Source organism: Aythya fuligula, chromosome 1 (assembly GCF_009819795.1).
Source record: "Aythya fuligula isolate bAytFul2 chromosome 1, bAytFul2.pri, whole genome shotgun sequence".
Lineage (NCBI taxonomy): Eukaryota > Metazoa > Chordata > Aves > Anseriformes > Anatidae > Aythya > Aythya fuligula.
In genome coordinates this window covers 179,090,168-179,116,592 of record NC_045559.1, presented here as the reverse complement: position 1 = coordinate 179,116,592, position 26,425 = coordinate 179,090,168, and the positions used below count along the sequence as shown (strand labels likewise).

The 26,425-nt window shown below is 40.8% G+C and overlaps 1 protein-coding gene across 2 annotated transcripts in view; it reads right to left on the bottom strand.

Annotated features, from left to right (window-relative positions):
* Nucleotides 1-21,830, bottom strand: part of RNASEH2B (ribonuclease H2 subunit B) — a 43,444-nt gene extending 21,614 nt beyond the window's left edge. For both annotated transcript variants that reach the window (XM_032190196.1, XM_032190188.1), the window contains exons 1-5: nt 21,716-21,830; nt 9,627-9,698; nt 6,570-6,677; nt 3,702-3,778; nt 1,033-1,153 (exon numbers count right to left, since the gene is read on the bottom strand). In XM_032190196.1, the coding sequence (XP_032046087.1) occupies nt 1,033-1,153; nt 3,702-3,778; nt 6,570-6,677; nt 9,627-9,698; nt 21,716-21,782 (445 nt within the window). In that variant the 5' untranslated portion in view covers nt 21,783-21,830. The remainder of the gene's footprint in view (nt 1-1,032; nt 1,154-3,701; nt 3,779-6,569; nt 6,678-9,626; nt 9,699-21,715) is intronic.
* Between the last annotated feature and the right edge of the window lie 4,595 nt (nt 21,831-26,425).

Sequence of the window (26,425 nt, the reverse complement as noted above, 5' to 3'; positions counted from 1 at the left end):
CAGCCCATCTGTAAAGGAACAGCTAGATATTTCATATTATATATATATCAACAAGGGCAGAGTGCTTCTTGAGAGCATATTCATAATATTTCTGACTTTTAATCTGTGTACCTCTACTACTTGGAGGTGCTCTATACACATAAAGGGTCAGGCAGTTAACATTTTTTCACTTGTTGGTAGATTCAGTGTTCTCAAAGTCCTGTACAGGTAGATCTCCACTATCAGAAAGTCAGCAAACAGAAGTATAATGCCCTGTAAAGGACTGAATGTAAAAACAGAAGTCTTGCATCTTTTGCAGGTCTGCCAAGCTGCAAAAATTACTATGTAATGCCCCTTTCTCTTCCCCAGAAAGTATATATTGTCCTCAAAATAAGAGCCCCCTGTACCAAAGGGAATTCTGGACAAAGCTTAAGGGCACTATGTATAGAATTGATACTTTGCTATTTTCTTCCATTCAGCTTTTCTCTCACAGTTATGAATCGCAATCAAGGTTTGCATGTAAAAAATTAAAATAAAATTAAGTCTTTGAACTTAATCCCACAATAAATTATGCAAAGCTAGAAAACTTGTGCTCTCCTTTCTCAGCAGTATATTCACTCTTCTTGAGCTTTGTTCTGCTTATTATTTGAATGCTTTGCTACAAAGGGGAAAAAAAAGTCACATGGACAATGGTTTCACTTCTTCCTCACAAGACTATGCTACACTAAAGAAAGACTTCAGGAAGAAGTAAAACTTTTATCAAAAGGCAAAGAAAATTCATAGCACATAGCCAGCTCTGATCAATTTATCATTTTTATGCCACCAAGCAGGAAGACTGCACAACTATTTTAGTGTTACAGCAGATAATCTGAGATCCACATTTTACTATTCACAATACTGTAACGAAGACTTCTAAGCCTAAACTTCTGCTTTTAAAATACAGCTTCATCCAGCACCTTAAGTAAAGCGAAAAACAGTACTTAAATCTATTTTGTAACGAAGTAGCACTAATAAATCCAACCTCCCCTCCCTCCCCCGCCCAAATCTTTTCACCTTTTTCTTCCGTTACATGATGGATGGACTGTTTAACATCTGCACACTTCAGCAGCAATGGGCAATAAGGGTACTCCGAGTCTAGCACAACTTGATCCAGTGGCTGGAACTTTCCTTGTTGCTGAAAATACATCAAAGGAACAATAAAAGCATTATTACAATGTTAAGACATATACATATATGCATATAGAGAAATATATATGCATGCAATTGCCACAGTTTTAAAATAAAGTATTTAAAGAAGATCATATTTTGAATGGTACCACATGACACATTTAGAAACTGATTACAAAGCAAACTATAAATATTTACTTCAAACCAGTAAGTAATCTGCAAAATGCTGAACTCTTCAATTACTGCACTTAAGAGCCCAAATTTAAAACAACATGGGGAGAAGCTAATGTGAAGTACAGCGAGATTTTTTGGAAGATGACATAAGACACAGTAGTCAGTGTGTGCCAACAGTGTTTGAGACCAAAACCTGTTGGATTAAACCCAGTGTCATAACTTCCATTCAAATTTTGCTTTTCCTTCCATAAAAGATAAATCTCAAAGGAGCAGGGCAGCTTCTGGAACACACTATTAACCTTTCACCTCTGCAAAGTCAATTCCAGTTTGGCCAGAGTATGCATATAAAGGGATTTTGGCACAACTTAAATAGCCCCACACATGACAGAACCATCAAACAAATCTTGTCGTTGCCAAACAATGCATAATCATTCAGCACAGTTTGGCACAACTGGCAGCCTTCTCTTTGGAAAGCTCCTTCAGCGCATCAGTACAAAGACTCAGTGAGTTCTCCATCCTTGGAGAGTGCAAGGTCTCAGAAGCCAAGGCTGAAGTCATTACAGCGGTCAGTACGAAAAAAGCACTTGGGTAAACTGTTTTCATTATTAATTAATCCTCTTACTAAACACTCAGAGGCTTAATAAAAATAACCATCCACTGTTAAATAAGACTTTAAAAAAAAAAAAAAAAAAAAACAACCCACAAAACCAATGAATTTCAATTTGTTTCTCATGAAAATTGAAAAGGTACAATTACAATGGCAAAAAGGTTATGATGGGCAGAAATAAAGCTTCAGTGAACTATTTCCCATGGATAACTTAGCTGTACAAACCACTTTGTGTCCAGAAGCAAGACAGCCATGTTCACCTTGTGCAGCAACACAGAGCCTAAGCTAAGATTGGATAAGACATGGCTCTGCTCAGAAAGCATCATCTCCCATTATCAAAACCAGAGGATGGTGCAAAGAATGATTCTACAATACTCAGAAGGTATCTGAATACTCATTAGTTCATACCAGAAGTGAACATGCTGTATTGCTTGAGACATCTGCCACAAAATCCTCAAGACTTTACTTTACTGAAGGATACACTAATTTAGGCAGGGCACTGCAGGAATGCGTTTGTCCTTAATTAGGAACCCATAACAGCCCTACAAACTTACCAGGCACCATTGCCTGGCTTAGAAAACCCTTCCAGAAGAAGGTACCTAAGAAGCAAATGGCAGTATTGGATGCTTCCAATGCAGAGAAAACAGCAGCAACGGTCATCCTTTATTCAGGCTACCTCATCACTGTCACAGTGACAGAGGAGATTTACTCTTTCCCTAATTTAAGTTTGGTTTATAAAGCTTTCAAAGGAGTGCTGAATTCAAACAGAGTGCAATACCGAGAGAAACAGCTCAGCTATTCCTGTGCAATGAGTTCTTCTGATGGCCCACCCTAAGCAGGAACAGAGCAAAGAACAACTGAACACACCGGCACACCCTACACCATAAATTATTTAGAAGTAATTACTTAACAATAGGTTACTATTACAAATGTCTAGTAGGACTTTATTTCTTCAGCATACATGAATAGTTTTCCTGCATTCTCCACCTGCAACCTAGAGCAGAAAATAGCAAGCCACTTGATAGGAAGTGCTCTTAGAAGAAAACCTCTTAGGATGCATAAAGTGAAATTATTGACCCCATGAAATACAAAACGAGGATTAACATTTTTATTTTATGCTCTCTTTTCACAGGCACATTACAAACTATAAATCAATAATATTGCCTAGGAGTTTTGATACATGTTGGATATTTAAGTAAGGTTTTGCAACACCCTTGATAAATTGATTAACCCATTTATTACTCATCTTTTGGATACTTGGTCATCCCTTTGCTATTGCATGATACACCAGCTCAACAAATACTGTTTGTAAAAAGGCAATGTTTCCTTTCAAGTTCAAACTGCCACAGAAATGTTTCTTCTTCATCTCCCATAGCATCCAAAATCCTCTTTCTTTCTTTTGTTTCTCAGAGTGATTCATCTACTCCTTAGGACGGGCTCTAGTTTGTTTTATTCTGATGACATCTATCATTTTAAATTCAATAGTTCTGGGATAGACTCTCACAAAAGGACAAAAGATTCTCTGCTTCTCTTACAAAGAGGGGATTAGGTTTTGTTCAGATTGCAAGCTGACTCCTGGAATATACTTCACTGGCCAAAAAAAATGGTGAAAACAGAAGTATGTCTAGGGTGGACATCTCTGTTTTAAAAGCAAATTTAATTTCCCATACTATGGAAGTCCCTGTTCATAAAATTAACATAACTTCTGCAGAAAATGAAGACAGAGATAATGCTTTCTCCCGAGAATTCCAGTGAAAAAAATAAGCGGGCTTACCTCCTTGTCTGCCTTTATGAGGTAATAAAGTATCAGGAATAAGGGGTCCATCGGCGTCACGAACAGCAGGCGCCCATCTAAGTGACAGATATACAAAAATAAGTTCAGTACCAAGAGACATGAGTATATTGCTTGGCCATTTTTTAGGATGCTTGTCAGGACCGTGGGCAAGAAGAGTGGATTTTTTAAAGTTAAGTAATCCAGTATTTCAGTAAAATGGGCAAGAAAATAGTATTTGTGATTTTATGTTAAAAATATAGACAGCTCAGTTCTCAACTCTGCCAAACAAAAGCACAAGCTCTGTTGCAGGTTTTCTGGCTTCAAGCACTCTCAGTTTTCCCTTTTTCTGGACTGTAATAAAAACAGCAAAATTAAAGCTGCCCTCTATTGGCAGATTTGGGTGTAACAGAACCTTGTTTTGGGATACCAGATAGACCCAGTATACTCCACTCCAAATACCGTGCCAGAAAACACCATGCCGGCAGCAGAGGATGGCCATGCAAGAAATAATTTTGAGAGAGAGTTAAGTTGGAGCTGCCTTTCATTTGGAAGGGGAGAATCTGCATATAGTCTCCTAATAGAACAAAAGACACTGCAACAGATCAGAAAATGTTTGTGTTTTTTATTCAAAATTACAGAGGAAGAACTTGGTCTCTCCTTGAAGCTGACACCTCTGCCCATATGAAGCTCATTGCAGGTCAATAGCTCAGTCAGTCTTTCTGTATAATTGTAGATAATTGGAAATAAGGAAATTCACTAATTGGAGAAAATAATCAATGTCAACTTGACATTAATTAGCAAACCAAAGGCAAATAAATGTAATTCTTTTTTAATTCACATGATTTTTTAAAAAAGGAAATCTTATTGCAATGGCCTCAAGCTGACAAAAGATAGGGTGGGAAGGTGGTTTGGTCAAAGCTCACACCCAATCTAGCATCTGCACTGCTAGCATGATGCATTATAGTGTGAAGTCCCTGCAATATATCTGTATAGCCAAATTAGCCTGGGGATCCAGTTTACATTTATCTCAAAGCTAATTTCAATTCTTCTTTCCAGAGAGAGTACCAAGGACGTGGCTATTATGGGACTATTTGTACGGCTTCTGACAAGCCTGAAGAATCCTAAATGAACCCTTGGCTGGAGCAGAATGGGCTCTCACACTGTACTCTGTCATCTTCCTTTTGCAATTCTGTAATCAAAAGCTAAGCCTAAAGGTGACAGCTTCGAAACGTGGTTCTAGTGCTGTGTGAGCTCAGTAAGACAAACATAAGGCACCTCGCATTTATATCAAAATGATACAGATCAACCCATGCAAGCAAAACCAAGATAGGTCTAGGGCATTTGGGGTCAAAACATTTCTCCAACTATGTGAGTTTGTAAGCTGGTACTGTCACATGCTAAGACCCTGGAAGAAAACTACCCAGATTACAAGGGAATACATTTCCCTGACAAGAACCAGGCAAAGACAGCTCTTAATCTCAACACCACAGCCATTAGCTGTGGAAAGTACCTGGACTACTTAATCATAAAGCTGAATGTTTTGATAATAAAAATTGGAGGAAAAAAAATGCTAGCCACTTTCTTAAAGTTTCAATTTAAATGCTTTCAACTGTACCTCCAGGAAGAGTATTTTTACTTGTTCTAAGGAGTTCAGACTCACAGTAGGCGTATAAAGACCTCTGTCCTTCTCTGCAAATAATAATGAGATGATTTGCTTTTAACTGCAAACACACAACTTTTTTGTGTTGTTTTCCACCTGACCTTCGCGAAGATGCAGCGGCCCAAAAATTCAGGAAAGAAAATCCTCCTTTTATATTTTAAAGGAAACTGAAGCAATTGCTCCTTGAGGCAAGTGTTTCCAAAGGGCCAAAGCGGAGGTTAGAAAAAGAAAAGGGAGAATACAACATGGATGTAATTGGGAGCAGGGAGCAGACCTGGTCTTTTGGCTCCCCCCCAGATGGAACAAGAAAAAGCTCACAGACATACTGTTTGCATTGCTATACACACCTGCAAAGGATGTTTAAAAAATAACACACATTTGGGATATTACCATTAAAGAAGGCACATGTCTGGTAAGGTTCTTTATTTATTTATTATTATAAATGCTCTTTTTTTTTTGTAGTTGAAAATGGACAAAAAGGGTATACGTTCGTCTCCTGAGTTGATACTTACTGCATGGTCTATGGACGTCCTGGGAGAGAAACACTACCCCAGTGACACCCTTATTGATGAAGGATTGTTAAAGCTGTCATGAGTGGTTACATAAGTTTCTTTCTCATTTTTAGAAAGATCACGGACTATGATACTATAGATGAGCTCACTTCAGACAAAACACTGAAATGGAACCCTCAGACAGCAGCCCGATCCCTGAGATCACAACACTCACCCAGAGTAAACAGAGGTAATTAAAAGAAAACAAGACCATGCATTCCAACGCTTGGAGCTCTAACACGCTGCTCTGCTTAGCTAGCTCACGCCTTCCAGCCCTTTTTCCCTGCCGTAGGATAAGACATATTTTACTTACACTGAGGACTTTCTGGTCTGATTGACAAGGCAAGCTAAGTATTTTATAGCACTTCAGTTTAAATACAATTGAACAACTCCCCCACCCCGCTATACCCTTCCTCAAAGACAAATGAACATCTGTCTAATTGAGGCTGCCAAAGGCAGCCTTTTAAAGAGAGACCACAAAGCCCCTAGCCCTGGTTAAATCCAGATGGCAAACGAGTGTGTCAGAAGGTGGGGATGTGATGCAGCATGCCTCAAACAACTAGGAGAAACACCTGTAAATTTACTAGAAGAGAGAGGGAAGGTGTCTGTTTATGAACATTAGTTACAGTTGGGGGAAGGATATGTTATATTACTCACCTTGTTGAACAGTCTCACCTATAAACCAGGAACGATATTCTTCATGAAAAGCTTTAACTTCAAACAGCTGCTGCGCACCACTATTGAATAAGTAAAGGGTTGCTTCCCCTGTCGAAAGAGAAATCTGGTTTGTGTTTGTAAGCTTTCACAAAAATCAAAAGAATACCCAATACATCTGAAGAATGTGCCTTATATACATACACACACAAACATACACACATTCTACATAAACTCACTACAAAGAAAGCTCAGACAAAGAAAACTATTATATACAGATGTTCGTTTACCAGCTCTATAAACCAAACTGAATTTGAATCAATAAATAAGATGTGTGAATAGTTCATCTTACAACACAAAGCCTTTGATCCAAACCCAAATCAAAATCACACAAGAAATTAGCTTTTGTCTGTACTGAAGGGGGAAGGTGGAAAACCAGAAAATTTCCTTTCCCTCTCTCATGCTTGTTCCCAAGACATTAGATGCTGGGTTAGGGGAACAAAACTCTCAAACCGTCAAGTGACAATTTGAAATCTTTTTTTTGTGTGTGTGTGTGCATGAAAACGGACAACAGATAACTCAACTGAAGGTGAACAAGGAATTTAAAAGGAACTGCCACAAAGTGCCCATCAGAATCTTGATAGTTTGGAAAGGGAAAGAAAGGATTTATTTTGAGACACTTCACAGCTCAGCTCTGCTGTTTCTAGGTTCTAATGAGAAGGTGACAAATGTGTTATGAAAGGGACTGGCATTTTCTTCATCTCAAACAAGTCACCAGAACTACGGAAGGGGCCACTGAAGTTCAGTTAGTTGAGTCTGGACTAGTTCTGTCTTGGTTATCAGCGCATCTTTGAGAGACAACATCAACTGCAACATGGCAGTCCTGCTCAAAACACAAATTGCAAAGTCGCACTAACTTGCAGATCGCATGCTGGCTCAAAAAAGTGTCAATGCAAGCCCTCGCAAGCTGATGTCAGCACTACTGTCTCCAGCCTGAAGAGATTCCTTAGGTGCAGAGGAAGGTCAGCTAAAACGGGCAGATGCATCTTTTCCCAAAAATGACTGATGATGCTTTTTTTCCCCCTTTATCCAAGAGGCTGACCAAATGTTTAACCTCACCTAAGGATACAGTTTCAGTTCTCTGATAATCATTCTTCTTTTGGAGAGGGGAGAAGAGGAGTGAACAGTAAATATAAGGGGGAGCAGAGGTTTCAATTATTACCATGTGCTTCTTAACAAGGGTCTACACCATAGTTTGATCAGTGCCAGACATCAGACTATTCATGGAAGCGTTCGTCGAACAGCTTAAAGACTCCTACCAGCGAGCGTGCTTGCCAAATGCGGTGGAGAGCTAAGAAATGTTGGGGAAGAGACCATTCCTACGGCATAACTTCAGCTCCTTATTTTATTTCTTTACATTAAAAGGACAGTCACCACGGGTCCCCAGTTATGTCATTAGAGAGAATCTCCAGGAGATAGAGAGAGAAGCTAAGTAGCTCTCCTCCTAACTTTGCCACTTCAATAAGTTACTTAAGTCTTGTGGCACGGGTACTCCCCTTCTTTTAATTTAAAGCTTTGAAAAATGCTTCTTGTAGGACTTCTGAATTACAGGCTGAAACACCAGTTTATAGTCTTTGCATGGGATAGAAATTTTGTCCTTTTTTACCTGACTATAAAAAAGACCGTGCGTACTTTTATTTAATAAAGTGGTTAGCATGACTATCCACAGCGCGCTCAGTCCTTCAGTGGGTATTTATACAATATCTGGCATCAACAATTCATCCATTAGACCCAGACATAAGGAAAAGACATTATTAGGGTGTTCTCAGTCCTTCCATTTTCAAACCCTATACTTATAATAGGCTACATAACTGAAAGTTTATGCATGTCTATAAATAAGCTTCTGTAAATTCTAAAGGAACACACCCAGGCTTTTGGTCAAATCATTGTACTTTAGGTTTTCCCCAGAAACCTTTCCCAAGATCTCTGATTCTACAAGCTAAATAGTTCTCTTCTTCCACAGAGAAAAGCAAATTAATATCTACTCTTTTTAAAACATAATAAATTACAAAGCCAACATAATAAAGCAGGTGGAAAATTTCTCTGTCTGTATATTCTCACTGTAAATCTGAGCAATCAAAAAACAAGTACCCTGACGAGAATAAATGATTTCACATTCTGTATCTAGTTTTTAAATTACTTTTTCATGTAGAAAGTAGAGTACTGTGGTATTAAAACATACCTGAAGACTTTAGTTACAAATATATGTAAAAATGAATGGTGAATTTCAAAAACAGAAGTATGTAATTTAGAAAACAAGCTGGTGAAAAGAGAAAAAACAAGCATGAACCATGTTTTTTAAACAAAACATGCTAACCCTAACCAAGGCTTGCTGCAGATTTCTGCTGCAGTATCTTATACCGCAATTATTACATTACTCATATAGAAATAACAAATCCTTGACAAAAATGGCAATCTGACTAGAAGAAAGTAACTGTGTGTGGGATGGTGGTGTCATTATATCACCTGCATCTACTGATCTTTCCAATGTATTTTGAATTCAGAGTGCCTCGTCATCTATTAACGGGAAAAGAGATACCACCACTTGGACCAAGGAAACAAGAAAATTAGATTTAAAAATGTAAAGGCTCAAAAAGCTTGGTAAGTATAATTGAATCACGTCTTCTGACCCTGCCTATTTATTTTACAGCATAAGATGAATGGTATGAAGCCTAAATTTGGATTAAAAAAAAAAAAGCCCAAGCTCAACACCCAACAGTGCAAGTTCCCCAAAACTAATGCACTTAAAAACACAACTTAAATTACACCTCTTTTTTGTGCTGCCAATATTCCTGATGAATAAACATTTCAACAAATTAAAATTATAAAAGAAATCCTAAATGTTTGCACAGCATTAACTATCTGGCATCACCAGCAGTATCTTTGGCACATAAGACTTACATTATCATCGCTATTTCAGCTTGCAAAATGCGAATCATTTGGTGGTGGAGGGAATCAACCAGAACATTAACAGGCTCATGTCACTATTCCAAAACTTGCCTGTGCTTGGACTGCGCAGTCTTGTAAACATAGGTTCGCTGTCAGGTGTCTTAGGGGGGTCAGTAGCAGCCTCTGTGGGGAGAAAGGAAAAAGTTAGAAACTTGTAAATTGAGAAGCATTTCACGTTCTGCCATGCTTCTCCAAGACGCTCAGAATTAATTGGATTGACACTTTTTGAAAGCTCACATATTTTCTGCCTAAAAAGCTATATGCCTCAGCCCAAATTCATCCTACCCGATCAAGGCACCTAAATTATGATTCCAGACTTTCTGGCACTCTCTATTTGCCACGGGAAAGATACACACCTGGGGATGATTTAGGTTTTGAAAACCACTTCCCCCCAGAGAGCCTCAGGCAACAGAGCTCCCAAGTTTGACATCTCAGTTAAGTGAGATGAACTGATGTGTTGCCCCGATTAGTCTCAATGACAATGAGAATGCTTTGGCAAATTAGGCCAAGCATGGTGTGGACATTAAAAAGTTAAAAGTGCACGTGGTAAAATATTTGTAGGAACAAACAGCGGTCTTCTTTCGGGAACTAAGATTATGCAGCAATATGGGGCAGGAATTGTCTGAATGGCTGTTACTTATGTGAAAAATATGCACCCTTGTTTATCTGTTACATATAATCTTGAAAAACAATGAGTGCGTTTCGTTCTCCCCACAGGAAAAAGAAGCTGAGAGAATACAGCGCCTCTGGCTTAGGCTCCTGACAGTTGTTCTCTTTTCTGTGTTTTTAAGCAAAAAAGTCAGACAAAAAGCAGAGCCACAAAAGTACAATTTCTCTGTGAAATTAAAAAAAAAGAAAAATAGAAGGGAAACAGCTCCCATAATGATGCTGATTCAAGTCTGAAAAAAACATCTATAAGGATCCACAGTTACGTGTATTCTATCCAAGTTCTCTTCATTGGGAAAGTCTAAGTTATATGTATGAAAACAACTTCCCACATCTGAGTGAAGAGCAACATGACAGCATCATCCTTCTTAGCTCGCAGACTGCCAGTTCTGTCCCAATTCTTCTCATAAAGGCATTTATCAGAGCAAGCAAAATTGCTAAAGCATTTCACATACACAACCAGCATCCAGCCCCCAGAGAACAGACTGACAGGGACCAGGCTGATGCTTGGGTTATGGTGCTGCTGCGGGAAGCGGAGAGTTTTGGTAGTATCCAGGAGGATTGCTGAGACAGCACAGTCCTTTTCCTTAAAAAACACAGAGGTAGGAACCTTGAGCACATTCAGAAATTGGTGTCCATTCTGGCTGAAAGCCTGTCCCCAGCCCCTCAGGAAGACAGGTAGACATCTCACAGGCTGTTCACAGGGATCTCAGTGGCAAAAAAAAAAAAGACCCAGGTAAACCTCATTTTTCACATTCACACATCCAAACAGAAATTGTTCAGATGAAGACATAAGCAGGACTTAAAAAACAAGCAAGTGTGTCTTGTGAAGTATTGGAAGATAATGGTTCCTAGAGCTGTTTGAAGAATTTGCCTTTATTTTCTTCTCCTGAATTTGCATTTGAGTCTTCAGGTGGCTTGAAAAAGTGCTTGAAAAAGTTTCAATATACGTTAGGGATTTTTAATGGAAAAAAAAAGTCCGTATTTGCTAACCAGACTTACTGCATATGCTGATACATAAACACACACGGTTGTCAAGCTACATTTGTCCTGGCAAAGGAGAACTTCAAATTTCTAAAGCTGTGTATATTTCGATTTTTGACCACAGTTTAACGTTGGTGTATTTTTTGTTACTTTTTAAAACACTACAGTGATTAATGACAGTGAAAGAAACACACTGCATGTGTTTACTTTGATGTGTTTCACATGAACATGTTAAAATATACACACTAAATGTGAGTTTCAAAATTTGAAACAAAAAGCAAAGCAAAACAAAACAAAACAAAAAAAGCGAAGGAGCTTTTAGCGCTTACTTGCTCCGCTTTCTTCATGCCTAGATTTATGAACACCAGGAAGGCGTCCAGCTGAGCCCGAAGCTGCATCGTGTATAACGCGAACAATTAAGTAGACAACCCTTCCTAATGGAGCTGGTTTTAATGAAGTTCGCAGCTTTATCTGGTAGATCTGCTCTTTTCCCAACCTTCTCATGCCACCCATCTCCACGAAGTCTGGGAGATGCCTGCAGCGACCCCGCTGCCTCCCAACCCTGGCTAACCACCTTCCACTGCTGCGGGCCACCCCGTGCCAGCACCTCTGCCCTGATGGATTCCCCTTTATCTGTTCCAGTCCCAGCATCTCAAGCCCACGGGATCAGAGCAAACGCCCCATTCTCCCTATAGCTGCTGCAGAAGGCAGCTTACCAGAAGGGACGCATGTGTGCACACACAAAAAGAAGGGAAGGTGTGGGCAAAGGCAAAAGTGTTTGGATTTTTTTTTTTTTTAATTTTGTTTTAAACCTTGGGATTTCTTCAAAATGTATTCAATACCCCACTCCATTTCCAGGGGCAGCTGAAGTATATTTTTGTTACAGATTGGCTCTACTAGATGTCAAGTTGGCACATAAAAAGAGGCAATTGGGAGAATGCCTGCTTGGAAAACTGGATGCAATAGTAACGTGGCCTTATGGACGAAGAAGGCCCTATTTATCTGAATTTAAACACTTCGCGGCTAGGAAAACGCCGAGCAAGGGATTTTTGAAGTTAGGTGTCCCAACGCTTTCTTGTGTGTGTTCTGGCCTTCAGCCAGGAAAGGTAACTGGATTTCTTTAATGTCATTACTTTTATCAGTCCTCGTATTTGGGCAAGGATCTCTTCTAGCTAAGCAAACAAAGACTTCTTTAAAAGCAGTTCTGTAGTGGTTTTCTAGCAAAACTAAGAGTTAAACCAGGCGTTTGGGATTTTTGAATTTTAAGATTCACAACCAGATAAGCAGTAATCTTAAAGAAAATAAGCAGACAAAAGGGACATTACAGGAAACCCTAATGCAAAACATCAGGTGGTTGCCACTGTGCTTACTCCAACAGCTTCTGTAGCTCAGCTCTGAGAAACCTGTTCCTCTCCTGGAATAACACGTGAGAGAGAAGAGACCTTTCTGACTGTTCTGTTCTCTACCAACTGCAGCTGTACGTGGCAGTAAACGTACGGGGAACACAGGTCAGCGAAGTGACAGATGTGTCAGTACTGCACGCTGCTCTCCGAGGACAACGTTCACTGCAAGGATACAAGAAACAGACACACAGATACAGAGGGCCCTGATTAATCCTGTCCCAGGGAGGCATCTGAATTAGCTAGCCACTCTCTAAAGTGCCAGGTGCTTCCAGGAGGCAGCTGAACCCCCCTGCAGCCTGCCCCATCCCTGGGAGCACGCTGCTGTCTCCCTCAACCTTCCCGACACCTCCAGCAACCGGGGTGAGGCAGCGCCGCTGCTGCACCAGTGGAGGGAGTTCTGAGTTAAGCACAACGCCGGACAATGCAACGCCAGCACCACGCTGTTCTGTAGGTATACTTTGCTTAAGTTATTTACAGTCTACCATTCATTCACAATCAACCAAGTCACACACAAAGCCCACCTAAAAATGTGGGTACATTACCCAGCTGTACTGGGGTCTACAGAGGGAGCATCAGAACCCTGAAGGTGAGATGAAGAGACTACAAAGCCTTCAATTACACGAAAAGAGAGAAGCCTGTCGGATTTCGTGGAGGTCAGACATACAACCAGGCAAATTCCGTAAACTGTAGAAACAGAACAAAGTGAAAATGAAGTGGCTGTCAAAGGCTTTCCGGCACTAATTTATTCCACAATGGGTAGATATGTGGCGTTAACAAATGCGGCCATTAAAAAAAATAAAGGGCTAGCTGGTAGTGCAACATGAATAAACTGGAAAAGAACAAAACTCCCACTAGTATCTATTAAACTGTTAGAGATGATGCAAGGTTTGTTCACCTTTTTTCAAAAACTGCTTATAGAATACTGTATATAACAGACTACTATCAAATTATATGGAATTCCCATGCAAAAAGCTGCCAGCCAAGCAAGCAAAAGGCTGTAAATATCTGTCAATTGCGTAAGAGGAAAAAACCCTCTGAGAGCACAAATTTCCCCACCAGCACCACCCTGCAAAAAAACAGGATCGTTTAAAAGGCTGGAAATATAAAGTTAAGATTTCATTTAAAAACAGATATTAAACCATACGTCACCTACACAAGGCTTTTCCATTCCCTTCTGAACTTCTAGTCGTGCAGAAAAGGTGTATCAGATGGAGACACGATGATGATGGAGCTCATTTAACGGACATTTTATGGAAGCCTTTAAACTATGTAGTCTAGGGTTGCAGATATGTAAGATCTGATAATTGTTTATTTTTACATTCTTTTTAGAACCAGTTAACCCTGAAGTAAACAGTTTTAATTCAGTGTCTGTGCCAATGCTACATAAGCAAAGCATCCTCTGTCCTGCAGCACACCCTGAAAAAACAAAGTCCATTGAAAAGTAATTAATAAATCCAGGACTTTATATCAAACAAATGTTTATTTTTTTAATAAGTTAAAAGATAATTACGTATTAGCATAATGGATCGATTCAGGTATGCATAGACTGAGGATGCAGTCCCATGAATGGGACCAAAGATCACAGGTCATTATAAAATGCAGTCCTGAGCTCCCGACCTCTGCTGCCTTCTCTCCATTAAAACCAGCATTTCTGTGGCAGTGTGGCAAGCCAGCTCAGTTCACCGACCAAGATGAGCAGAAACAAGCCACAAAAAAGTCTTCATTTTCATCCAGATCAGTAAATATTGCCGGCCACCATGTGGTTACACGATCACCAGAAGAGAGGGACAGAACTTGTGGCGACAGCAGCAGATGCCACAGAAAATCACCTGCTCTGTACAAAATAATGGGCTCTTTGGTCAGCTTAGGCTAATTAGAAAAGTCAATCCTATCCAATTTACAGAGGTGGGAAAGCAACAGATGAGCACAAGGTATCTTTGCTTCCTCAGCTGACAGTGCTCCCTGGAGAGCACTAAATGGTGCACAGCTCCATGACCTCTGCAAACAGCCTCCCTTCCACACGCCTACACAGGAGGCATGGCTTCACACTTGAACCTGCTTCATTTTTGGAAATCTTACCTTTGTTTTTACTCAGTTACAATAGCCTGATGTTACCTCACTTCCTTATCCTCTCGACCATACATAGTACTGGCTTCAGCAAGGGGATTTCTGTGATGCCTGTTGTAAAAGCTAGGATGGCAATCAGTTTGGTAATTATTAGTATATATGATTTGACATAATGTGCAAATAAGCAAGTAATGTTTGATGTGGTGCAATCTACACCCCTTGAACCCTTTTTGGCTCCTACTTCACCTGCAAATACTGTCAAAACTTTTGTCAAAAACAAAACAAAACAAAACATTACTGAGATACAAAAATGGCACTAAGTTTTCTATCTTGAACAAAACTTGATGCAGAAATACTAGCAGATGGCTCGAGTAGTCTTCTGCCCCAGTACACGGCCAAGCAACTGCGCTTAATATTAAGACTTCTGCCTGAGAGCATCCTTTAACGTCACCTAATGCTGGCACAGATCACTTCTTAAGCCAAAAACACATGCTTATAGACTCACTGGCAACAGAGAATACTAACTCAGCTGTTACTGAGATCTCGATGTTAGGCAGATCGTCCAGAGGAGGCTGAGCTGAATGAAGGAAAAGTCAATCTTGAGAAGTTCGAGAACAGGTTATCACTTGAAAGGATAAAAACTTCAGACTTCCCTTCCCAATATTTATAGGGTCAACACTGGTGCAGCTGTGTTACTGGCTGAATCAGCCTTATTCCCATGTGCAGAGAGGCCTAAGTTGGCATAAGTTGGTCTCTTCCAAGCCAGATGGCAGAAAGCAGAAGTAGGAGATGGTGTTACACATTAAAACATCTCTTTTCAGTTATTTTATTTGCTATGCTTCCTTCTGGCTCCTTAGCTTGCCAGTTATATCTGCTTTATACACAGCTGAGCTCAGTATGCCTTTTAAGAGATGACATGCAAAAAAATAGTGCAAATTACCTGCAGGCAAAAGGCTTTGTTCGGGAGATGCAAATGCCAGTTTAGGGAAGGGTTAAGTAAAATATGCCCGCAGAGTGCTGACTTCTACAATAAGTGTATCCACACTCACTTTATTAAGAAGTTAAATAAATACAGGCACGTATACTTACATTATCTTTCTGATGTTTCAAGTCAGCTCCTTAAAAACACACATTTTTAATTGTGAACATTATTTCCAAGTTCTTTATCTGAATCATTCTGGAAGTATTAACGTTCAAATGTCCTGCTCAGTTTTGGCATTCGCTACAACTTCTGAAATAAGCTTTCTAACAGCCCAGCATAGCGGTCTGTTTTGCAGCAGATACTCAGAATTTATTTCTTTAACACTAAATAAAAGCACGTTTCAAAGTGTTTTTAAGCACAAGGTAAGAGAATGGAAAATAAAAAATAATAATAAAAAAACCCAACACCCTGCCTATTTCAGATGTTAAAGCAAACTACTTTTATGCATTATATATTCAACAGCTTCTTTTGATATGACATCTTCTCTCAATATGACCCCAAATTTTCAAGTCAAATGCTTCCTCTGTCGCATGGAGACAAAAGTTCCTTAGTGTCATTTGAAAGAAAGGAGGATTAATTTAATGCACGCTGATGCCCTATGGTTTGGCATCACAGTCCATTTATTTCTGCCTTCATCTGACTTTTGGCATATGAGATTTGTTCAAAAAGCTTGCCAAGTCTCATGTGAAACTGCTCCTTTTTAAATAAGTAATTCCTAAAAATAATAGGATTGTTAAATTTCCCTCCCTTCTTGCTATCATTCCAGTGCCATTAAAATAACAGTTCCCATAAAATAATAAAAAAGCTAATCAATTTGCTGTTTAAGAAAACAACAGACCGAAAAAATGTAGTCATCTAAACTTTTCTAGCTCAGAAAAATAGAGCTGGAAATTAATCTTCAGCTCGCAGCTAACCCCTATTTCTTTTACTAATACAGAACAAATGAAATACGGTGCTCTTAACCTTGGGTGCTGAGTGGAACGCCAAACTTAGAAAACTGTCTTCAATTCCTGACCTCTTTGCTAAAACCAGCGAAGGATATAAATAGCATCAGCTCCGACATCACACCTAGCCCCGAGAAACTGTACTGAAAAGAGACTGCCCTTCACACCCCTCCTGCTAGGCAGCTATCGGGAGAGGTTGGAGGCTGTCGGTCCGACCAGTCTGAGGCCATTATGTAAGAAAGCTATTTTGTTACACAGATCCCAGATCGGATCTGTCACACACTGTGATTTCACAACGGTACCTGAAAGTTTTCCAGATCTCTACTCTTATAAACCTACAGTTAGGTGGGGTCTCAATATTATTTCTTTCTCTAAAAAATCATTCCTAGCCCTTAAGATTTTCAGAGAAAACACTGACAATGGTAGTTCCATGGGCTCTGCGAAGCAAACAGAAATATCCTATGTGCGTATCACAAAAGCACCTCATTGATTCAGGTGATATGATTTGAAAAAAAAAAAACAAAAACCAAACACAATATAAATACTCAGTAACCACACAGTCTTTTCTACAAAAGCACAGCATTAGCAACCTTCTAGCTATGAGACAGATGGGCTCTAATCCTCAGGAGCCACTTCTTTTCCCGTGGACCTACTCAGGAGCTATACCAATACAACAAGAAGGCTGTATAAGAAGCTCTGCATTCTCAAGAGTAAGTGGAGGTGTGGATATACACACAATAAAACATCACAGATTGTCCAACTGCAATGAGAAATGCAGAAGAGCACAATCTGCAAACTCAGACAGCCACCAGTGAAGTCCACGCGGGTCCTTCAGGGCTTACAAACACCATGGTGCCCCTGTATCACGATTCCTCCAGCGCTTCAGATTCTGGAGGTCTTCTGAACCGTCGACATCAACTACCCCGAACAAAGCAAGTTCAGATCCAGATTTCCAGCCAAGCTAATAAAATCCCCTGGAACGTGGAACACAGCACAGAAACACCCATGTGGGTCTGTGCAGAGCCAGCTCGGTTCCATCAGGACTTATTAGTTCAGACACTGTCTGAAAGCAGCTGCACTGCAAAGCTGGTTCTGGAAACAGCAGAGATGTGTTAACATGGCACAGCACTTGAACCAATAAACTGTGTTAGTGCTGAGCGGAGCCTGCTCTAGGCCAAATCTGGTGCCTGTGTATCCACAGAATAGTTAATCTGCAACTGGAGAAACTGCCTGAAGGGTTGGCTCTATTCTGAGCCCAGCACGCACAGCTCTACTCCTACCTGCATGCCCCAGTCTTCTGTCCTCACCCAATTTTATGTCCTCATCACCTCACTCCATCTGACCAATCCCCCTGCCTACTCTTCTCCTGTTTGTTCATTGCTCTCTCTCAACAATTCACACCTTTCCTCTACATGCTCATGTTAAGGCTGCACGATGTCCAGCAGTGGCTCCCAGCCTTTAGGAGTGATCAGCTTGGTTCCCATCCTCTGTCCTGACTGCCACAGCTTCCCCCTTCCTCCTGCCCTTGGTGCTTCAATCCCTCAGGTGGGAACAGCTGTGCTTATGAAAACAAAACAAGAAGATGTTTTGGCATATCAAAGCCTCCCGTGCCCCAGGGAAAAAAAATAAATCAGCAGAAACACCATGACCAGAGCTCTCACCAGGACAAGGGCAGGCTACCTTGTCTAAAAAGGTAAGATTTGTACTTTGCCTTGACGTTGCTTACCTGCCAGCCTGGATAGGGCTGTCTGAGGCTCTCTGCCCTCTTCCTACTCAAGATTTCCCCTGTGAGACTGTCCCATGCCCAACAGGCCTGAGTATCATGGTGTGGCAATGGACTGGTGAGGGCAAAGCTCTGTCACCAAGCTTCAAGAAATATGTGAACAAAGCCCTTTCATTGCCATAGAAAGGAACAAGGGTACACAAAGACTGAGGGAGGTGAAGCACAGGGCGCCTGGCTGACTGGACACCAGGAGACATCCTGTACCTCAACTCAGGCAACTCTGTGCCCTCCTTCCCACCTTTACCCTATAATCTAGGCAAAATACCTGACAAGCCGTGTGTTTTGTAGCTGTCCTACCACTTGTAGGCAAGAAATGGACACCCATGGTCACAGTTTTACAGAAATGGAAATATAACGATACAGTTAATGATTTGTAACAGAAAGCAAGGGAGTCTGGCCCTCTAGGACAACTCAAGGGACTGCTGCAGCACGCATCATTGGTAAAACAACCACTCCAGCTGTACTACTCCTCTAGCTACACTCATGACTTGAAAAAACAACATAGGGCAGTTCTAGCTGACAGAGGAGATTCCTGGTGAGCTGGTTCGAGAACCCTGAAATCAATATGAAAATAAAGAAATCAGAACCAAAATTGAAATCTATCTTCTCGATTTCAAACACTGCAAACAACAGAGCCACGCAATATAATGTATTCTACAAATGTGTAGTGAAGCAGGGAAATTAGCAATAATTTTAGAGCCTTCAATCCCAAAGCACACAACTCTGCTCACTTTCTATGGCAAATCAGAAAATTAAATCCATCTGTTTTTTAGCTGCTGTGTTGCAAATATCACAATGTTGCCAGTTGCTGAAGTCCAAATAAGAAAGAATCTCACCTTCCTCTCCCATGAGCTTTTTACACTTAACTGTTTCTATGTGTCATAGGAGTAACAAAGCCGTGCTCAGAGACTTCTGGGAGAGGCTCAGACTTTTCTGATAGAGTTTCAGAATGGCACAGTGAAGAGATGAGAGCAACACATGTATCCTTGTCCAGAACTCCAGCCACATCCCTGCCTTGTTACAGGTTAAACTGATTGAGAAATACTGAGTTAAGAAAGCGAGTTTCAGTTCCCTCAGCTTTAAATTCTACCCTTCTGACAGACTTCATTCTTTTTTAAACTGATATCTAGCCTCTCTGCAGAGCTAGTCATCATCTCCAGCCATACAGGAACTTTTAAGATGTCAAAATCAATGCAAGATGAATGATGTATCCAAGTGGAAATGCTATTTAGTTGTGTAGGATGGTATGCATTATTAACCTTACAAGCTGTTTTAGGGAGATTGCTCTGGTGAGTAGCTCAAACTAACTGAATTACTTGAAAAATGGGGCCTTAGAAAGTGCTTTTAGTATAAGAAAAGTTTTGGAGCTCCTTATGTAGTATTAAAACATGTCTTTCCCTTTCCTGCCACTATTCACAGGATACACGAAGATAAACTTGCAATTTACATCTACAAGGTGTTAGCAGACATTAACAGATGGTACTAAACTCCCACCCATACCAGATCCCAGTTATTTACCCAAGTCACTTTTATGCACGTATGTAGCATAATAAGACCAAGCAGGTCTTGTGAAGGTACAGATTGCCATATAGATAAAAATTAACACTATCAAAGGAAAAAACATCTCTAGTTATACAGACAACTATGTCCATCTTCTTTCCTAAGAGCATTCAGGTCTTCTGATTACAATTTCTGCTAAATGGCCAACAAAGTCTTTCTGAGATCCATCAGACAGAGCAGTTCAGAAATGTAAAACTTTAGCAAGCACAACAGACACTGACTTTAAGAATCTCCCTTCATAAAAACCAGGAAAAGAAAACTAAAATCGTTAAATCTATTTAATTTTGGTGGTCCTATTTACACGCTATGCAAGTTTCATCAGCTGTGGAGTTCTGAAATTATCAGCCACACACTTTTCCTAAAAGTCACCATGTGCTCTGAGGTTCTACTATGGCTTAATAAACTTTCTTACGGGTCTGGAGTACTATATAAATTTTGTCAGAGCTGTGCTGGCATAATTGGTAATACAAACTGTCTGGCTTCATGAAAGTTACAAGCTCTGGCTCCAATCCTGCAAACACTTACTGAAGAATTTAACTTACTGCACAGAACTGACTACTCATGCATAAGTTAAGCATATTTGTAAATATTTGCACAGTATGGACATCTGTTGGCATAGCCAGTCATCTGATACAAGATTCAGCTTTAAATCCTAGTCTGCAGAGAAAGGAATTCCTCGCTTATAAATTCCTTTCTTAGGCATCAAGCATGTCAGATACCGAAGGCTGGAACTGAAAAGATAAAACCAGAGGAAGAGAGGAATCAGGGAAACCATAACACTTGGTTCTGTTGCTCTTGTAACCAGAGAAGCCTGGTTTCTTAATGCCTCAAGACTGAACTCGTGCCTCGTTTTCAAGCCTTGGTGAACTAAGCCGATTCTCTACCTTTCTGTTGGCGGTATCACTTACAGCACTTATCACATTGTCACAGGCTTTTTCGTGAAAATTATAAAAATACCCCAAAAAGCTCCTCCTTTTTATCAGGTTTGGCTGAAATTAACAAACAAGCTTGTAATTGTGGGTAGGACAAGACACAGGCACAGTACCAGGCTGACCCACGAGCAGTTGTGGAAGCCTCACTGCCTCAGGAGATCAGGCTATAAAAAGGCACTTGTGAAACGCCTCCTTCCACTCTGTGCCTTGGAGCTTGAGCACATCCTGCTTGCCTCATCCTCCTTAACACAGAACCCTGTTGTGACCTGCGAATTTAAGGGCTGATCCTAGCCAGAAATAAATGGGAAGGGTGGGAAAAGGCACCTTTGTGTGAAGCGAGAGAAGCGGAGCCTACACAGTGCCCGTGGCCTCGTGTGCGCCAGCTGCCATGTGGAGCTCTGCTCCTTCAGGGGACATCTCGGTGTGGAGCAGGGTTTATGTTTGCCAAGCAGGTGGTTTTGAAGCGGGAGCTGAGGGACCGAGCCATTCCCTCGATAAATAAGTAAATAACGGGGGCCTCGCTGACAGGACCTCTCGATTCTTCCACAGCTCCCCTCTGCAGGGCTCACAGCGCTGCCTGCAAACCAGGGGCGAGCCGAAATTTATAAATAAATAAATAAATAAAACAAAATAAAAGGCGGTGAGGAAGACTGGGTCCCCGGGGAGGGGGCCTTGTGTCGGGGGCTGTGTGACAAAACCGGGGCCGGCCGCGCCCCGCAGCACCTCACAGGGCGGGCGGCCGCCTCCTGCCCGGCTCCGCCGCCGTCAGCGGGGCGCTGGTGGCGGAGCCCGCCCCACCTCGGAGCCCCGCGGGGTTACCTGGCGCCACGAGCACCCACTGGGCAGGGTGCGCGGCCGCGGGACGCTGCAGCTCCGGGCCCTGCATCCTCCGCCACCCCCGGCGGCAGCTCCCCACAGCCCCCGCCGCCGCCGCCGCAACATGGCGGCGAGGAGAGGCGGGAAGCGCCGCCACAGAGCCCGGCGGCGGGACGGCACCACCGCGCGGGATGTGAAAGGGGGGAGAGGGTGGTGGCACGGAGCTCGCATAGCGGAGGGTGCCCCGCCTCGCTGCTTTCCCCCCTCCGCGCTCACCCCCTGAAGTGTGAGGGGATGGTACGCGCCGCTGAGGGCGGGAGGAGCGGGAGGAGGGCGTGTGGGAGAAGGGGGGATGCCATGTCTCTGCCGATCCACAGCATCGGCCGCTGCCCCTCAGCCCAGGGCTGTCGTGTTGTGGAGTGGCTGTCTCTGCCAGGATCTTATCCGGCTAAATAAACGCCTCACGTTGTGAGGGGGGGGAGCGAAGGAGACGGTGTCCGGCTCCTCTCAGCGCTGCCCGCTGACAGGACTTGTGGCGACAGGCGCGGACCGAAACACGAGAAATTCTGTTTAAGCATAATAAAATGCATATCGTGTAGCATCAGGGTGGTCAAACGCTGGAACGGGCTGTCCTGAGAGGTTGTGGAGGCTGATCCAAAGCCTATTCTTAGCAGTCATCTGCCCTGCTGTGTAACATCCTGTTAAATGTGTCCTGTATCTACAGATAGCCCCACAGACCCTAGTTATAGAACCACGAAATCATTAGGAGTTGTAAAAGACCTTCAAGATCACCTGGTCCAACCATCCCCTACCACTAATGTCACCCACTAGACCACGTCCCCAAGCACCATGTCCAGCCTTGAACGCCCCCAGGGACGGTGACTCCACCACCTCCCTGGGCAACCCGTCCCAGTGCCTGACTGCTCTTTCTGAGCAGAAATGTCTCCTCATCGCCAACCTGAACCTCCCCTGGTTTAGTCCTCCAAAGTAAGACCCACATGTATGCATACATACATACGTGTACATAAAAAGTAAGACCCAAGCATACACATGCATATATATACACATACATAAACTTAGCTTCACCGACGCAAGAATGGGTTGATGGCCAATGTCCCAGAGATTTAGAAGACAAATGTTATATGTTATCAAAAGTATTAAAGTATACATATCAATTGTAAATCTCAGAGATATGAAACAAATATTAAAAACATACTAACATTTACACTCCAAACAGAACAGAATTAACCTTGGCCAACATATGCAAAACAGCTGAGTTGATGTAAGGCTGAAAAAAAATAATTTCCTGAAGTCTGAGCATATACATTCATAACTCTGAGATTACACTAATCTAAATTTGTTTTAATTTTCCTGATTTTTTTTTCCTCCTGCCTGAAGTGGGGAGGGTATAAATGCCAAAGACCACACCACACCATGTGTTTTGAAGGAGAAGTCCCCACTGAAATCACAGGGAAATTCTGCTTTCAAAGTGATTGCAAGTTGCTATAGCATTTGCCTGGATTGCAACATTCACTGATGGATGTAGTAAAACCCTCTTTAGTAGTTGTTTTAACAAAGAGAAAGAGGATCCCAACTGTTCCACTGTAATCCATGCAAAAGCACTGGGAGAGCAGAGTGGGAATGGTTCCTGTGTTTGAAACCTTTTTGGAAGGAAAGCTTCCCATACAGAGAAATGGTTCCTTGTAAATAACAGCAGTTTGACTTCCAATCTTGAACAGAAAATGCATGGCAGGCTGTTGTACACTGATGAGCTTAACAAGGCTCTGGAAAAGACAGGACTCCAGCCCTGCAAGCCCCAATCTGCTGTGTGTGTCAAGGTCAAGGCCAGAGGCATCACCTGCAGTTGTTCCAGACATCCCATTTCCTCCCTGGCTGTGGTGTGTGCAAGGCTGCATGTGATGGAAATATTACAGGAAACAGTGCTGTACATTTGCAAAACTGACTTGTTAAGCTCATGCTTTTCAAAGCACCAATCCATCCTAATTTAGGCACCTGATAAGCTGATAAGCAAGCTAATTTTCAGAGGTGCTGAGTGCTCCTAGCATCACTTGAACTGAATGGATATTCCAGATGTCCTTTTTGTTTATTTATTTATTGGATTTATTATCATCTTCCACAATCTCTAGATGCATATTGGCCCTGAGATATATAATGCATTTTTTTTTTTTCAGGAATTTACACTTAGAAATGTTTTCCTCAGATATTTCAAAATGCCCTAGACTGGAATTCCCAAATGGGCCTGAATAAGGTTTTAAAATGACATCAGTTTGGAATAAAAATAATGCAGTAATTTTTACATATTAAATATTTAAAACTTTCTGTTGCTACTCATGCACATTTGAGATATACTATCTGTCTTTATAAGTCAATGATACACTATATCATTATAAATAAAAGATATACTAAATAAATTAAAGATATACTAATTAGGGATTTCTGTCAGGAACTGATGGTACTAAAATCTTATTTGCTTAAGAATTAAATATTTTCCCTCCAGCCTTGCCAGCACTTTGAAATCTTACTGATATAGCCTAAGGAAAAAAAAAAAAAGAAAAAAAAAAAAAAAAGCTGAAGTTTAAAACTCTAGACTGATCACTGATCTGAACTGCTGTGGTGATATCATTGTGAATACTCACATCTTAATTTTACACACATGGATATTCTCATTTGGGTCCATATGACTCATCACGTACAGAAAGCTAAATGCATGCAATATGGGACTGCATCCTATCAGAGGACAATCATTTTACACATTTCAGAGCCATTTGATATGCATTCAAACTTCACCTGCATGCTGTCCATTCATTCAGTTTTGCTAGGGCTGCTTCCAATAATCCAAATGTCTGTGCAAATGCAAGCATCCCTTTTTGCCAAACAAAAATTACTTTCTGCTGCCAAAGAAATGCTACCTTTGTCCACCTTCAGCTGTGGAATTTATCCCTTCCTCCTCTGCTACACAAGCTGACGTGAAGCAACTTTTAAATCTTGCTTGGAGCAAGAAGTAAACCAAAGTTTAGAAAGAAGCCTTTTTCATTGTTAAGTCAAGGTTGTCATTTAAAAGAAAAAAATGTTTCCACTTATGATTATGTTTCATTTTACAATGTTTCAACAAACAAATTACAATTATGGCCAAGTTTAGCTATTTCATGCTTCAGTGGTTCAAACAGTTACATGCATAACTTTAAATCCATTGATCTGCATGTTTAAGGGTCAGCTGTATGTACGCAATTGTGTTATATTTAATCCCAGTAAAACTCCTATTGATACATGCAATTTTAGCTGATGTACCAGAATATAAAAATAATTGTAATTCATTTTAAGTTATGTAGTTTGAGATATTGCTCTGCATACCCGTCAAATTATTGTTTTGTTTGGTTTTATTTAAAACAAAAATATTCCTGGCATTGAAACAAATTGAAAATATTTTATTCATTTTTTTCTTATTTTTCTTCCTATTAGACAAGAATCACACTTCTTCATTCTTGTGACTAGTGGTGGATACAAACAGAATAAAAGAAAACAACCAATAAATATGAAAACTGAAAAGGCTAGTAAAATTGTATAAGGAAACATGAATCATGCTTTATTGCACATTAAAGTAAGTTCATTTAAATGATAATTGGTATATTCTTAGCATGCTTTAACAGAGGATAAGCTGAGGATGAAGTATGTGTATTCTGACCTGCCAAAACAAATCATAGTCCTTTCTCATTCTGTGATCAGAAGTAGTCTCTGATGTGACCAAAATGTGACATCCATCCATCCACCCATCCATCCATCACCCTCAGTCCAGGTAAGGGGATCATCTCATCACACATGTGATGGGATTGTCTCATCACACATGCGAAGTCTCATTCTGTGGCAGGAAAAACTGCCATTTTGGTCACATGAAACACACATGCTGGCACATATGAGGAAGTAGGTCCAAGTGTGCAGCCTTCTTGTCCATCAGAATAGGTTTGCTTGCCTCAGAAAATGATTTCCCAATCTCAATCTTCTTGACTTCAAAAATACTTAAGAGCTGGTAAATCCCTCCATTTAAATACTAGCAAACTCAGAGGGTTCTCTTGCACCTCAAAAGAATATGCAGAACTCTAAAATAGAGATGCAAGTCCAGAAAATAGGTGCGCTAACATAAATATTACAAATTTATGAAATTCTCAAAAATATGTTTGATTTTGTAACTGAAATATGCAATCTCTCTTTTATTTTATTTTTGTTTTGTTTGTTTGTTTTGTTTTGATACACAGCACCTAAGTTTAGACATTTATACCATAAATGCCTATTTTCAGGCTGATCCTTTAGTGCTTTTTTTTTTTTTTTTTTTTCTAGTTAAATGTGGGAATCAGGCTAGCATTCATCTGAGGCATTTTGTAAGTTTATCTCTGCATTAGCCCATCTACCTAAAGGTTGAGATGTGAACTGTAGGTGTCTCAGATCAGCAGGTAAGATGTTTTCTTCATTACATTTTTAATGTACCAGGACAGAGCCCATTTTAAAAATAGTTGTTATCATTCTCTCTTAATTCCTCTCCCAACACCCCCATTTTGTACATCCATCACAACCTAAGGATGGATGGATGAGGACCTTACTGTGAGTTTAGCACAAACAGATATTTGTTGACACAAGTATGCTGAGATCTCACACTTTTCTCTCAGAGAACACGAAAAAGATCATTTTTCTTCTGTTTAA